At 45.6% G+C, this 16,325-nt stretch overlaps 1 protein-coding gene across 4 annotated transcripts in view; it reads right to left on the minus strand.

The window, feature by feature from the left end:
- Positions 1-14,978, minus strand: part of USP7 (ubiquitin specific peptidase 7) — a 120,703-nt gene extending 105,725 nt beyond the window's left edge. For 2 of the 4 annotated variants that reach the window (XM_068244669.1, XM_068244667.1), the window contains exon 1: positions 14,276-14,978. In XM_068244669.1, the coding sequence (XP_068100770.1) occupies positions 14,276-14,354 (79 nt within the window). In that variant the 5' untranslated portion in view covers positions 14,355-14,978. The remainder of the gene's footprint in view (positions 1-14,275) is intronic. The other 2 variants (XM_068244670.1, XM_068244668.1) reach the window with 1 other exon arrangement.
- Positions 14,979-16,325: the final 1,347 nt, after the last annotated feature.

Here is a 16,325-nt window from a genome sequence, read left to right on the forward strand (position 1 = left end):
TTTACATGGGCAATAAAATCCATAGTTAGATGTCAGGACAGACCACAAGACCAGTCAACAGTACTTTTCAGGCAATTGCAGGGTCTAATTAAACAATTACATGCAATCATAGGCTATAGGATTTCAGTCTGGTCACACAAAAAGCTGGACAGAATCTTCTGTGACTAAAGGTAGCCATACACTGGTCGATTTGCCATCAGATTCGACCAACAGATAGATCCCTCTCTGATCGAATCTGATCAGAGAGGGATCGTATGGCTGCCTTTACTGCAAACAGATTGTGAATCGATTTCAGCCTGAAACCGATTCACCATCTGCTGAGCTGCCGCTGTCGCCCCCCGCATACATTACCTGAAGCCTGGTCCTTCATCTTCTCCGCATCGGCTCCCGGCGGGCATCTTCTCCACATCAGCTTCCGCATCCCGGCATAACTTTCTGTCACTCCAGTGACAGCGGAAGTTCAAATAGAGCGCCCTCTATTTATACTTCTGCTGTCACTGCAGTGACACAGGAAGTTATGCCGGATGCCGGGATGCGGAAGCTGATGCGGAGAAGATGCCCGCCGGGAGGTGATGCGGAGAAGATGCCGGGAGCCAGCTTCAGGTAATGTATACCTGCGTCGGTTGTACGCCGCTAGCGATGCGCTCCTTACCCGCGGCGATCGACGGTAATTTTCTGCACGGCGGGATCGACGGGACCAATCTATTTCGGGCCGAAATAGATTGAAAATTAGCGTGTTGCGTGAATGATTTGACAGCAGATTCGATCCCTGTGATCGAATCTGCTGTCGATCGGCGGGTAATCGGCCTAGTGTATGGCCAGCTTAAAGCTCATTTAAAAGTATACCTGAATTGAATTGTGAGGGATATGGAGGCTGACATTTTGTTTTAAACAAAACAGATTACCTGACTGTCCTGATAAGCCTCTGCCTCTAATGCAATATCCAATCAAATTGAGGAGTCAAAATCGATCACATTTTTCCCATCACTTCTATATTTCCAATTGTTTTACCATCACTTCTACACAAAATTGATTGGACCTGTCTGAAATGGTCAAATCAACTCGCCAATCAGATGGGAAATTGCATAGTGTGTACCAGGCATTATACTCTTAGCCAAAGACCCTGAACAAGCATGCAGATCAGGTGCTTCTGACTTAATCAGCCACAAGGTGTTTAAGGTGTGCGATTCAGACACTACTGCAGCCAATCAGTAGGACTGCCAGCCAACTGGTTTTGTTTAAAATGAAATAAATGTCAGCCTCCATATCTTAGTTCAGGTTCGACCGACCAGATACTTTCTATCACAACCGACAAAAAAAAAAAATTCCAAATTTTGGTTCGACGAAAATCCAACTGGACGACTGTTTTTATAATCCTTCGTAATAGAGTGTGCCCATTAACGGAGATTATTAACATCAGATCAGAATTATCTGATTGCTTTAACAATTTTTCCAGGGCTGTGGAGTCGGAGAGTTGGAGCAATTTTGGGTACCCGGAGTTGTAGTCTGAGATTTCATAAACTGAGGAGTCGGAGTCAGATGATTTTTGTAAAAAATCCATAGCCCTGGTAAGCATTAGACTAATGCCTGGCATACACTGGTCGACCGGCGGCTTGATTAGCCACCGGATCGACCCCAGCCACGTCCCCACCCGTCCGTGCGGATCGATTACCGCTCGTCCCCGCCGGCACTTCCTTATCAGCGCTCGATTCCCTGCCATTGTCTGCCGGCGGGGATCGAGCGGGTGGGGGTTGAGAGGCATGATCGGGCCAGCTGATTATCAGCTGGCCGAAACAGCTGGTCGATACACGGTACAGAAACATACCGTGTATCCTTAGCATTAGGAGTCGGAGCCATTTTGGGCACCCGGAGTCGGTGGTTTCATAAACTGAGGAGTCGGAGTAGGAGTCAGCTCCACAACTCTGGATTTTTCACAGGAAATTGGACCGTTAGTGGCCACCTTAAAGGTGTCCATACACTGAGCCGATTAATCAAAATCGATCTCAAATAGATTGACCAATTAATCGATTTGCGGCCGATTTTGATCGATTTCAATTGATATGACATGCTGGAAAATCTAGGTCGTTCTGTTGAAATTGCTTATCATTTTGCATTGGACCTAATGGAAATCTGATGGCAAAAAAATGCCATCAGATCGATTTTCAATAGATTTCATACTGAAATCTATTGGAAATCTGTTCCTCGTAAAAAATGTTCCTAAACACATCAGATAGATCAGAAATCTATCTGATGATCTATCTGCTGCTAATCTAATGAGTGTATGGCCACCTTTAGACCCCACTGCCGTTGGCCAGGACCGTCTTCTAATTTGCATCTGTGCTCCCCTTCGATTTTGAGTGCAGCCATACTGTGCAAGTATAATTACAGCCACCCCTGGGCCGTAGCATAAAGCTGTAAAGCAGGCCATACACTGGCCCGATTTGCGCCCGTTTCGACAGCAGATTCGATCACTGGGATCGAATCTGCTGCCAATCGTTCACGCTACACGCCGAATTTCGATCCATTTCGTCCGATCCCGTCGATCGTGCCGTGCGGAAAATAACCGTCGATCGCCCGCGGGTAAAGAGCGCATCGCTAGCGGCGTTCGAGTGCCCGACGACCGACGCAATAGAGCCCGCATACATTACCTGCTCCGCCGGCGCGACTGCAGTCTCCCGGTCACCGCTGCTCCGTCTGCGCTCTGGTCTCCAGGTCCGGCATGCCTCACTTCTTCTAGCCCGGCAGGAAGTTTAAACAGTAGAGCGCCCTCTACTGTTTAAACTTCCTGCCGGGCTAGAAGAAGTGAGGCATGCCGGATCTGGAGACCAGAGCGCAGACAGAGCAGCGGTGACCGGGAGACTGCAGTCGCGCCGGCGGAGCAGGTAATGTATGCGGGCGGGCGGGGGCAGCAGCAGCAGTACCACCACAACAGATTGTGATCGGTTTCAGGCTGAAATCGGTTCACAATCTGTTTGCTGTAAAGGTAGCCATACGATCCCTCTCTGATCAGATTCGATCAGAGAGGGATCTATCTGTTGGTCGAATCTGATGGCAAATCGACCAGTGTATGGCCACCTTAAGGCCTGGTGCACACCAAAAAACGCTAGCAGATCAGCAAAATGCTAGCAGATTTGGAAACGCGTTTTGTTATTTTTCTGTAGCGTTTCACCTAGCATTTTGCGGTTTTGTGAAGCGTTTTTGGTGTAGTAGATTTCATGTATTGTTACAGTAAAGCTGTTACTGAACAGCTACTGTAACAAAAACGCCTGGGAAACCGCTCTGAAGTGCCGTTTTTCAGAGCGGTTTGCGTTTTTCCTATACTTAACATTGAGGCAGAAACGCATCCGCAATCCAAAATCTGCAGCAGCCCGGGAGTATGAGTTTTTGCAAAACGCCTCGCGCTCTGGTGTGCACCAGCCCATTGAAATACATTACCCTAGCGGATCCGCAACCGCAAGCGGATCGCAAACCGCAGCCGAAACGCTCTGGTGTGCACTAGGCCTTAGTGAGATCTTCAGCTTACTGTGCAGCAGTACTCGCGCATGTTCAGTGCAGACACACCCATACACAAACGGGAGTGCAGCCACAAGACCATATCTGATGAGCACTTGTCAGATATGTTCCCAGGGTCCCTGCTTGGCAGTGGTGGAGGCAAAGTCGACACAGGAAGCCTCTGGACCATACAAAGGCTTTCCTCCATTTACACCATTTTTTTTTCTTTATTACAACTTGTGTTTTCTTTAAAGGGAACCTTAACTGAAAGGGGGGTAAAGAGTTTCAATTACCTGGGGCTATTACCAGCCGCCTGCAGCAGTCCTGTGCCCTTGGAGCCACTCTGGAATCCTCCGGCCCTCCGCTGTCACTTAGTTTCGTTTTTGACAACTCACCAGTCGGCCGGCCGCCATGCGTATTATTGGACGCATTCCCTACGGCAATAAGCGCTGTTGCGGACCGTAACACATACAAAAATACGCGTTGCCACATATCTACTCATGCGGAATGCGGCAACGTGTATTTTTGTACGCGTTGCGGTCCGCAACAGCGCTAATTGCAGTAGGGAATGCGTCCAATAATACGCATGGCGGCCGACTGGTGAGTCGTCAAAAACGAAACTAAGTGACAGCGGGGGGTTGGAGGATTCCAGAGTGGCTCCAAGGGCACAGGACTGCTGCAGGCAGCTGGTAATAGCCCCAGGTAATTGAAACTCTTTACCCCCCGTTCAGTTAAGGTTCCCTTTAAGAGGAACTCCAGTGCAAAATAATGTAATAAAAAAAGTGCTTAATTTTTACAATAATTCTGTATAAATGATTTAGTCAGTGTTTGCTCATTGTAAAATCTTTCCTCTCCCTGATTTACATTCGGACATTTATCACATGGTGACAATTTTTACTGCTGGCAGCGACAATTTTTACTGTGGAGTCTGTACAAAAATCTTCCGACTCCGAAGTTTATGAAACCACGACTCAGACTCTAACTCCGAGTAACCAAAATGGCCCCGACTCCTCGACTCCACAGCCCTGGCTGGCAGGTGATGTCACTGAAGGAGATGTTGCTTGCTTTTTTGGCAGTTGGAAAGTTATTTTCCCACAATGCAACAAGGCTCCCACAGTGTGATATCAAGACCTCAGAGCTGTGAGGTGCTGACATCACACTGTGGGAGGGGTTTCACCACAAAATCAGCCATACAGAGCCCCCTGATGATCAGTTTGTGAAAAGGAAAACATTTCTCATTGGGATAAGGGGTATCAGCTACTGATTGGGATGAAGTTCAATTCTTGGTTACGGTTTCTCTTTAACTTGCACACAACCAGGACATTTTCTGGTTATTTGTGGACAGTGCCTTGCCCATCCATTATAACAGGTATATTTTACACCATATAAAAAGTGGAAATGGTCAATGAGATGAAAATATTTCCAGAGCGCATGAAAATGTAATACAAATTGTATGTACATTGTCATTGAACCAAACAAAATCAGCAGGAAGTATATTTGATTGGCCCAATTCCAAGCTGTATACCATTTGCATATAAGCTACAATTATTTACATCTATCTAATGCTGGATACACACCATGCGTTTCCGCGTTCGTTGCGTCCGTCGATACGCATCGATTTGATTATTTCCGACAAGTCCGATTCACCATACTTTACATGGCAATCGACCTAAAAATCATCGAAATGCGTTCGGAGATGCTCGGAAATAATCGAATTGCCGCGTATCAACGGACGCATTCGACGCGGAAACACATGGTGTGTATTCAGAATAAAGTAACTGTATGAAGCAATGTTCTCATGTAGGTAAAGCTTTAGATGTGGGAATAAGAGCATGTGTACTCAATCATAAAGCAATCCTCAGGCATGGAGCTAAATGGGTCATCTTTGTTTACACATCTGCTAAGATGTTGCACACTTACACTTTCCGAGACCGTATACCAGGGAAAAATAATGAACACTTAGTCAGTCAGGACAAACCCTATAGGTATATCAAAAGAGTTGGTTACTCATAAATAAAAGACTATATAGTTAATTGATAGGATTACCCGATTAGGTGACACCTAATTCAAGGCGCAATACATCAGTATGTATAAAATTGTAGAGGTAGGTGGAGGTCTTTGTTTATCTCCCAACACTGCAATCATCACAGTGTGGTGTAGCTATTCCACTTAGAATGGCACCTTGAAATCAAATAGGCGAAAGTTCTGGTGAATTGGACAAACGATTTAGTGGTTTTCACATATGTTGGTGAACTCTTTGTAGGATGTTGCATGTAGAACATATGTATACACTGTGTATATGGTCAATGCTGATATACTGCTATATGGGATATGGTATAATTCAGAGGCCAATTACTGTTTGAACATACCCCATTTATTGTGGCACAATGAGGGTTGTCTATGGATATATTTTGGTCTAGTTATACTTTTATATACTGTGTATATACACTACTATGCGACATTTTGATCGCAAGATATGGCCGCATGTTATGGGGTCAACGTGTAAACATATACATATACACACCCACATTCGACCAACCGGGCCGCAATAGATGTGGGGTGATGCAGATACTTGTGTGCGTTATAACGCGGATAGGAATATATAGATATATCCCCATGTGACCTTTTGGTCACGTTACCTGGCCGCAATATACAGGTACATGGGGTTAATGCGGATAACTGCATGCATCATAAGTGCTGGCTCAATGGGATAAATATGTTAACATACATTCTGCCATTTACATACAGTATGTATGGTTTGGCGCTTCTGATTTTAAGCATTAACATGCGTACCACCTAAGCTCTCAGCCTCCTACATAGGCGTATAGGATTGGAGCGCGAGCGTCCCAATTACCATGGGAACTCCGAAACCGGAAGTGATGTGGTCGGCAACCGGAAGTGCCGCTACGTCACTGGTCTCGCCACTAATGCGGAGCTAATGAGGCGCACATGCGATTTCCAGCATGGATACTGCACACTGAGCTTCTGCCACTGAACCGGTATGTCCACAAACATCTGACACACCCTGTGGGTGTGATTGTTCATCATCTCCAGTATTTAATCTTGCACCGAACAGGGTGCTACAGCTCTGACTTTGGCTATTGGCTGGGGGAAACTTTGTTGGTGGGGGGCGCACTTTACTCTCATTGTAAATATGTATAGCATCTTTGATAAAGCCGTCTGGGTGAAACATGTCAGTTATGTTACAAACACTCTGTAAATAGCACTCATGCACTGTTCAATACCTCAGATTCTTTAGGTGGCAGTATGTGCTCTAACTATTGTCTGTACGGGTCACATGCATAATAAGGCATAGACCAAGCACAACTGGCACAACTGTCGCCTATTTGATTTTAAGGTGCCATTCTAAGTGGAATAGCTACACCACACTGCGATGATTGCAGTGTTGGGGGATAAGCAAAGACCTCCACCTACCTCTACAATTTTATACATACTGATGTACTGCGCCTTGAATTAGGTGTCACCTAATTGGGTAATCCTATCAATTAACTATATAGTCTTTTATTTATGAGTAACCAACTCTGTTGATTTACCTATAGGGTTTGTCCTGACGGACTGAGTGTTCAAGAAGCTGCACACTGCCAGATAATACTGCTCTGGACCTTCTGCAGGAAGATGAACTCTTTTCAATTCACTTATCCCCATATGCAATTCATTTTTTCCTCAGTTTTCTCCTAGGTGATATTTTCAAACCTTGCCAATTTTTTTAAACCACCATTAAGCAAGAAAATACTCAAAATAATTTTGAACGTACTTTTTCCATCTACTTTTTGGTACTTTTCCAATTGTAAAATACAAAAAAATGTTTTAAAGGAAACAAGAGACCAATAAAATAAAAAAAAAAAAAAAAACACTTTACCTACCTGTTGCTTCCCTCCAGCTTCATGCGGCCACCGGAGAGATATGTAGGGAGCACACTTCCTCTTACGCAGACTGGCCGAACTAACGGGACCCGGTACCGGAGCTGCAGGCAGCAGAGGACGGCAACGTCTGAGTGAGCCGTGCGCATAGGGCTGGAGGAAGCCCCAGGTATGTTTTTGGGGGGTTTTTTAATTGGTCTCTGGTACACTTTAAAGAGAAGATGAAATTATCTCCTAGAAGATAACTCAGGAGAAAAAGTCAATATGACCCCCTGCTCTCTGAGCCAGCCCAGCACACTAACAAATACAGTGTCTTTAGCAATTTAATTAATCTGGGTTGAGTGAAGATTTATATTGTACCCGAGCCTAAGTCCCCCGAAGTTTAGTGACGAGGCATTGGCCTCAATTCACTAAGCTTATCTCCTGTCTTTAATAACTCTTCTAGAGTTATCATCGTGGTGATAAGGCATGTAGTATTCTGGAAACATTTTACCTCAGGCAAACCTAAAGTTAACTCTTCTGTCAAGTTAACTCTTCAATCCTTAAAATAACTCCAGAGTTAAAGACAGGCTGTTTATTAACTGTGTGATATTAACTACAGAGGAGGTAAATTAACTACAGAGGAGGTAAATTAACTACAGAGGAGGTAAATTAACTACAGAGGAGGTAAATTAACTACAGAGGAGGTAAATTAACTACAGAGGAGGTAAATTAACTACAGAGGAGGTAAATTAACTACAGAGGAGGTAAATTAACTACAGAGGAGGTAAATTAAGGAATAAAGAGATAAAATAACTCTCTCACTGTGTAGAGGTAAGTTATCTCTTGCCTTATCTCCAGCATGATCTTAGTGTATTGAGGCCATTGTCTGCAATCATATTGGGGCTGAGCAGCTCCGAGTCAGTGACCGCACTACCACTCAATATGCACGGCACAAAACCGGCTCTGAAGGGCAGATGCCCCAACAACAGACCACAGCACATCTATGGAGCAGCACAGTGTATCCATACAATATGGATATCATACTGCTTCTCTTGGATCCAGTGTAAGCCTAAGCTGAGCTCTGAGTGCTGGGTACAGCACTACATTTAAAAAAAGGCTGCAGAGAATATGGTAATAGGTAACTATGATAGGAGATGAAAGATTGCATGTTTTTATATATGCAAGAAGCTCCATGTAGACACTAATTACTGAATACAGAAGCTGATGGGAGGGGGAGCATTTAAATCTACAGAAGACATCAAATAATGCAGGGCAAGACCAATCCCTGGTGCCATGTACACAGGGGCTCCTTAAAAACATCGGTAGGTGGCAAACTCTGGAGTTTTGCTTTAACCCCCTTGCCGGTCTAATACCCGCAGCAAGGGGGCAGCAGAGAATTTTTTTTTTTATTTAAATCATGTAGCGAGCCCAGGGCATGTAAAAAAAAAAAAAAAAAAAATGCAAATCGGCCCATCGGGGCCTGAGAAATCCTCCTGCGCAGGTTACCCCGAGTTGAGCTCTGGACAACCGGCAAGGAGGGTAAAGTGGACCCAAACTGAAAATACAAGATTTCAGAAATAAAATGTGTTTGCTAAATTATAATAATTAGCAGTCTTTATTCAGCTGCATGATGACAAATATAAAATATTTTACATTTATTGGAGGAACCCCTCCCTTCCTTTCATATTGCCAGGACAGAATCCGGCAAACTGGTGGAGTAGGTGGTGTCCAGCAAAGGAGGAATTGCTAATGGCTGCCACCTATATAACCCTAGTTATAAAAAGAGAAGGGTGAAAAGCATGCACTGAAATGCTCATAGGCCTGAAGGAGTGGTTATTTATCTTTGTATGTGTCAGGGTGGTGCAATTAAATATTTTGAATTAAAAAAATGTTTGGTTTGGGTCCGCTTTAACCATTCTCCATGAAGCTGGCTCCTGAATTCTGTATTGTTTGTCCACCACTGAAACAAGGCAAGTTTAAAGGAGAAAATGCTCACCGATAGTTATTGCGAATGCACAAAAGACCTACAGATTAAAAAAGGCACAACTGGGAAAAAAAATATACACAGATGAATTAAAAAAGTACACTAGCGCAATAATTTTTGATACTCAACTGTAACCCACAACAGTGGGTCACATAAGTGCACAGCTGTGGAGTCGGTACAAAAATCATCCAACTCCTCAGTTTATGAAACCACCGACTCCAGGTACCCAAAATTTCTCTGACTCCTTAGTCTAGTCTAAAAGGTACCCATACACTATGTGAATTTCCCATCAAAATACAGCAGATCTGCTGTGCAATCATTACCACGGATAGTAGAAGAGAAAATGGGGACACCGAGAGCCCAATATGGTGCAGTATGTATTGGAGGAAATGAGAAAATTGAAATAATTAAATACTCACAAACCAGGGTTACCCCTTAGGCAACCACTGTGTAGGCAGGTGGGGAGAACAAGCCTGTCCCCACTCTGGATTAAGAAGTTACTCTCTGTAGATAGGAAGAAACACGAGGATTTCCACCCTTCCACCTAGGGTGGATCGATGCAGTACGAAGTAGTCTGGGGCGCCAAAAGAATAAAATGAGATAAAAAATTTTAAAACATGGAAGTGGTGGGAGGTGGACCCTAAACCACTCAAAAGGATATGACAAGTAAATTTGTGTAGTTATAACACAATTTTATTATCGATACACTCCACGATAGGTTGCGACGCGTTTCACGGGCGTGACCCCGCTTCATCAGGCGGTGAAAGGAGGAGTATACAGCAAATGTCATCCAAGTCTGGGAGAAGCGCCTCTACATCAGATGTTGACTGCCCGATCGATTTCCATCTGAAATTGATCTGTTCAGTCGATCTGTCCAGGCGGAAAATTTTACTTGATCGCTGGCAGGTAGAGAGCGCATCGTTAGCGGTGTTCAATACGGTGCATCGTTAGCGGTGTTCAATACGGCGATGACCGACGCAACAGTAATATCACCTGACTGCTGGTGTGAGTCCCTGCAGTCTCTCACTTCTTCAAGAGTCTTCTCTTTACTTCCTGTCCCATCATGTGAGAAGTTAAAACAGTAGAGCGCCCTCTACTGTTTTAACTTATGCTTGTCACAGGACAGGACACGAAGTGAAGGACGCCGCCGGAAGAAGTGAGAGACTGCAGGGACGCGGGGACTCACGCCGGTGGATAGGAAATATCATTGGGGCGGCGAGGCAAGCAGCAGCTACATGGGTTGTGAATCGATTTCATGTTGAAATCAATTCAAAATCTGTCTGCAGTGTGTGGGAAGCCAATAGATCCATCTTTGATTAGATCAGTGTACGGCAGCCTTAATTCTTACCAAGGCTATATAGAGTCCCTAACTGTTCCTGAAAGGGGCTCACAATCTCATATCTACCATAGTCATGTGTCTATGTATGTATGTATTGTAGTCTAATGCTGGGCATACACGGCTAGATAGTGCGCCGGTATCAAGCCAGCGGCTCAATGCCGGCGCGTCACTGCTTGTCCGCGCGGATCGATTCTCGCGGGCGCTTTCTAATCAGCGCTTCATTTTTTTCTATTGTACTGCCCACCGGTATCGAGCGCGGCATCAATCCAGCGGGCAATCGGACCTGACGGAAATTATTAAACGAGCCATCAGCGGCTCGACTGATAATTAGAGACGAGCCGTGTATGCCCAGCAGAAGGCCAATTTAGGGGAAAGCCAATTAACTTATCTGTAGGTTTTTGGGATGTTGGAGGAAACCCACAGACGTGGAGAGAACATACAAACTCTGTGCAGATAGTACCCTGGCTGGGATTTAAACAGAGGACCCAGTGCTGCAAGACAAAAGTGGTAAACACTATGCCACCGTGCTGACCACAATAAGTCTTCATATGCGTTTTCTAAGGCCCAGTTAACACTGGCATCCCCTGGCGTTGCACTCAAATTTTTCTGCAAGTGTGCAGGAAAGCATTTGGCAACACTTCCTGGTGATACACAGTTTTCATCACCACATGAAGGGACACAGAGGTAAACTGCCCTGGAAGTCATCTGTTACCTCCAGGATCAATGACAGGGAAAAATTAGGAATCTAAAGGCGGAGTTCGCACTGACTTCAAACAGCATTAAACACCGGTACCGACGAAGCAGCTTAAACAAAGAGCACCGCAGCTATTTACTGCCTGGCAAGCGTCCCTGTGAACTGGGCCCAACTTGCAGAAGACCTGAAGCTGAATTTAGCTCTCAACAGTGTAAATGAGGGTTAACCACTTAACGACCGCCTAACGCCGATAGGCGTCGGCAGGTCGTTAGTGGTATAGCATGGAAACGGCCGCTCGATCGAGCGGCCTTTCCATGCCAGTTCACGGAGACCACCTCCGTGAACAGTGTGCGAGCCGCCGATCGCGGCTCGCACGCATAATGTAAACATCCGGGGAAGAAATCCCCGCTGTTTACATTACACGGCGCTGCTGCGCAGCAGCGCCGTGACGTAGATCGGCGATCCCTGGCCTCTGATTGGCCGGGGATCGCCGGCATCTGATAGGCAGAAGCCTATCCTATCCGCTCACAGGGTAAGGGAGAGGGAGGGAAAGCCGGGGAGGGCAGAAAGCGCTGCGGAGGGGGGCTTTGAAGAGCCCCCCTCGGAAAGTGCGGGTAGCCGGCGGCGATCAGACCCCCCCCAGCAGGACATCCCCCTAGTGGGGAAAAAAAGGGGGGGGGGGGAAGTCTGATCGCCCTGGCACATACGTGATCGGAGCTGCGGGCTGTAGAGCCCACGCAGCACCGATCACTGCAATATCCCCTGGTCCTTAAGTGGTTAAGCTACATACTCACTAGATTTTCATCCCCTGAAATGATCATATATCACCTTTTCATGAGACAGCCTGGCATTGAGTACAGGTATTCCTATGTTGGTGACTTCAACCATTTACTTTTAAAAATTCTTGTTGACCAGTTCTGTATTTCCTACTGGAAGCTTCAGTGGACAATCTGCTCTGTACCATATATTTACTTTCACAAATGAGCCTGGTTGTTCCTCAGCCTCACTGCCCATTGTTACCAAAATCAGGAACTGTAAAAACTACACTACAGTAGAATCCCTGTATAGTAGACTTCAAGGGACCTGCTTAACTAGTTTACTAGATCAGAACTGGTTACATAGTTACATAGTTATTTGGGTTGAAAAAAGACATATGTCCATCAAGTTCATTGTATATTCATACAGGCACAAGGTTGGGACCGGAGGTCTGAATTTACTATAGCCAGAGGTTTACTACAATAGAATCCCTCTAAAGTAAACCTCTGGATATGGTAAACTCAGTCCTTAGGTCCCAGCAAATGTGTCTGTATAAATATACAATATATGACCAATTCTGATATAGTAATACGTTTCCTGGTCCCTTGGAGTTTAGGGGATTCTATATCAGAGTTTACTATGAGATTCTGCTGTACCATAAGAATGAGGTGACATCCCTAAACCCATAAGCTTAGGAACACTCAGAAGTTGTTTTCAACTTGCAGTGTTCTATAGTTAGATTAACCTCCATGGACTGCATGAGATAAACACATACTTAGAGGACCGAATTGTAATGCAGAATCAATGAGGATACCACATGATTCTGTATTCAGAGGGGTAGATTTCATCAGAGTAAACACAACTTAATGACAAAGTGCTGGTGCAGGTACCAAGTGCATCCAAGCAGATTTCTGTAGTGCAAGGAATGCAAATGTTTCAAAGTATAAAATGCAAGTGATCAGTCATGTTTAGAGCCACCTCCTCCAATTACTAGCCATAATGCTGGAAACCCTTTCAACTAAATACAACCCATCCCCCAACAAGGCCAATGACTCTGCATGATATCATGGGGTGCTTTTGGAAAACAATGCAATTTGTAAAGGACACACTCATAACTGTTTCACTGCAATACAGACATATGCCTTACATAAAATCTTGACAGCAGCAAGATTATACAGACATGGACTTGACTGATCCATTGCTAAATAGGCTTGTGGACATAAACATGGTGAGCAGGTGTAGCAGCCTGGTTACCTAACATAACATTTATTACAACTGATTCAGCTCCCTGTTTGTGGAAAACATGGCATCTTTGGACTCATGTTGTGTAGGATCAGATGACCCTAAAGTTAATTTGCCACAAACTGCAGTATTTTCATAATGCTGGACGCATTTGATAGTCAACAAGGAGTCACTAATGTAAATGCAGATAAACAGAGCTGGCAGCCTATCTTCAGGGGGGTGGTGTTTAAACAGCTACAATGATGCAGGTCTATAATAGTGACTAATGCACTAGAAAGTGGATACAATTCCTGACAGTGGATGGCATGATTCATAATAATGAGGTATAAACAGTGGAAGTCCTCAAGATCATTACACTGCAGGGTTTGGTCATGGGTGTACAAACTGAGGCAGAATTCAATTATTATATTTTATTTATAAGGCACCAACATCTTCCATAGCATTGTACATACTACAAAGTTTGTTTGCTTACTTTGAAATATATGGTAGTAAAAAGTAGGGTCTTTAATAAGGACACCTAAAGTCAAGACTTTGTATACATTTTATTGAAGATTGATACTTTCCAAAAATACAAACTTTAGAGGTTCAATCACGCTTTGCATGAGGAAACCTATACGGCTAAAGTACAGGTATCTGTAGATTAACAATATAGCATTGATGCTGCACTAGTAGTGATTGCCCCCTTTGTCAGACAGCCCTGGGATGATACTAGGCTGCTGGAGTCCATGTATACTATTGGCACAAGCACCAGTAACAGGTTGTGTTGGGCCTATTGACTGAATATGAAGACCTAGCTGCAGAGGACCTGTCCAGCACTGGCCTACACCGCCTGTAGCTATAAACGGAGGTGATCTGTGCAGCAGCCCTGTCTAGCAGTGATGAGAATGAAAGGCCCAGTACCGTACCTTCCATCTCCATGTCCTCGGGCTCGCTGAGCTGCTGTTCCCCGGGCTTCTGCTGTTGCTGCTGATGGTGGTGGTTCATGTCTCTGGTTGGGTCGGCCTCCAAGGCCTCGGTGACTCGCTGCGCCGGCGTACACCTGGTCTGTGGGCCCGGCTGAGTTGGGGCGGAGAGCGGCCTCGGTAGGGCCTGCGCAGCGGCTGCAACCTGGGCCTTTCCCGCGGGCGGCTGCAGATGGGCCGGGGGAAGGGCAGAGGGAGCCGGCGGCAGAGAGACGCGAACGTATTTGCTCGCTATTCGCCCAATTTCGGCGCAGGGGGGCCTTTCTCCCCGGGGGCCCTTCAGCAGCGGCCTGCGGAGAACTGACGCCCTCAGTACACGGAGCCGGGCGGGCGAGAGATGGCGTGTGGAGGCAGCTTCGGGCCGCTGGGAGCTCGTACGCTGCTCTCCGCTCTCCTCCCCCTGCTCATTGGTCGTGAGGGAGATCTGCGGCCTGGCGTTCCTTCCTCACACACGCAGCCGCCCGGCTGCCGGGGTTCTCTGGCCGACTATCCCTCTCCTCTCCCGCAACCGGCACTGCGGCGTCTCCTTTCTTCCTCTCTTCCGTGCACTGCCCGCTGGCACCTCAGCCTGTGTGTGTATATGTATGCAGGAGACGCCAGGCTCTCAAAATGGCGGCTCAGTGAAATGTCACATCCGCATGGGGCAGCGTGATAGAGGGAGGGAGGTGGGGAGCAGGGAGGGAGAGGTAATCAAAGCGTGAGACCGCCACCACCATAGCCATCCTCCTCCTCCCTACAACTGCTGCTCAAACACCTCCATGTTGTTGCCCACTAGTCTGGACTATGGTATCACTCTCCAGTGCAATGAGTAGACCACCCTATGGCTTGCACTTTGTGTACACTTTTATTGCTCCAGCATTGTAGCAATGTACTGATGCTCCAGTATAAGAGAATCCCAAGCAGATGCAAATGAAAAGCTCTCTACTGTCCCTCTTTGGGAACCAAATCCCTCTATCCCACTATCTTCCTCCTGTGTCCATCTTTACGGTTTGACATAGAAAACCCATGTACATATATGTAATTATTATTTCTGAATGAAGTCTGACTGGAATAGCCCCATGTTTGTTTCTAAAGTGTGATCTAGTGCCCTCCTACCCCCTATAACTGGTGATCAAACACGTCTATGTTGCTGCCCACTTCTTCTGCACAAGTCTGGACTATGGTACCCTTTAGTGTAATGAGTAGACCACCTTATGGCTTGCACATTATGTGCACTTTTATTGCTCCTGCATGAATGGAAGAATTGCTCCAGCAGGAATAAGAGAATCCCAAGCAGATGAAATGTAAAGCTCTCTACTGTCCCTTTTTCAGAGGGACAGCCCCTCTTTGGGAACCAAACCCTCCCAAAAATGTGTAAACCATTTTATGACCAACTGCCCCCAGGTTAACACTATGTTTTTTGTTAATTAGAGTTTAGGGTCTCTTCCATGAGGATACCTCAACAGTGGTGGAAGAGTCTAGTACGGAGCACTCTGCACGCAAACTGTTTTTGGAAGCCAACATCCTTTTTGTTGCATCTGTTTTCAATGCAAGTTGTGTAACCTGCCTATATTTAGGCTCTGCACATCCATGCAGTTGTTCAATCAGATGCAGCCTGCCTTGGGAAGGGCTGTCACCTCCTCTATCTTTCTTCCTCATTTGTCCCTTTTTCAGGATTGATATACAAACCCATGTAAATATATGCAAGCCTAAACTTTATACCTACCTTAAAGTACAGTACAGCTGGCTGAGAGGGATATGGAGGCAGACATATTTATTTCATTTTAACCAATGCAGATTTCCTGGATGTCCTCTGCCTCAAGTACATTTAGCCATAGACCTGGGACATGCATTGAGATCAGATGTGTCTGACTGGATTACCCCATGCTTGTTTCAGGTGTGTGATTCAGATACTAATGAATCCAAAGAGATCAGCAGGATGCCTTGCAACTGGTATTGGTTAAAAGGAAATAAATATTACAACCTCCATATACCTTTCAGTCTAGGTGTCCCT

Source organism: Hyperolius riggenbachi, chromosome 7 (genome assembly GCF_040937935.1).
Source record: "Hyperolius riggenbachi isolate aHypRig1 chromosome 7, aHypRig1.pri, whole genome shotgun sequence".
NCBI lineage: Eukaryota > Metazoa > Chordata > Amphibia > Anura > Hyperoliidae > Hyperolius > Hyperolius riggenbachi.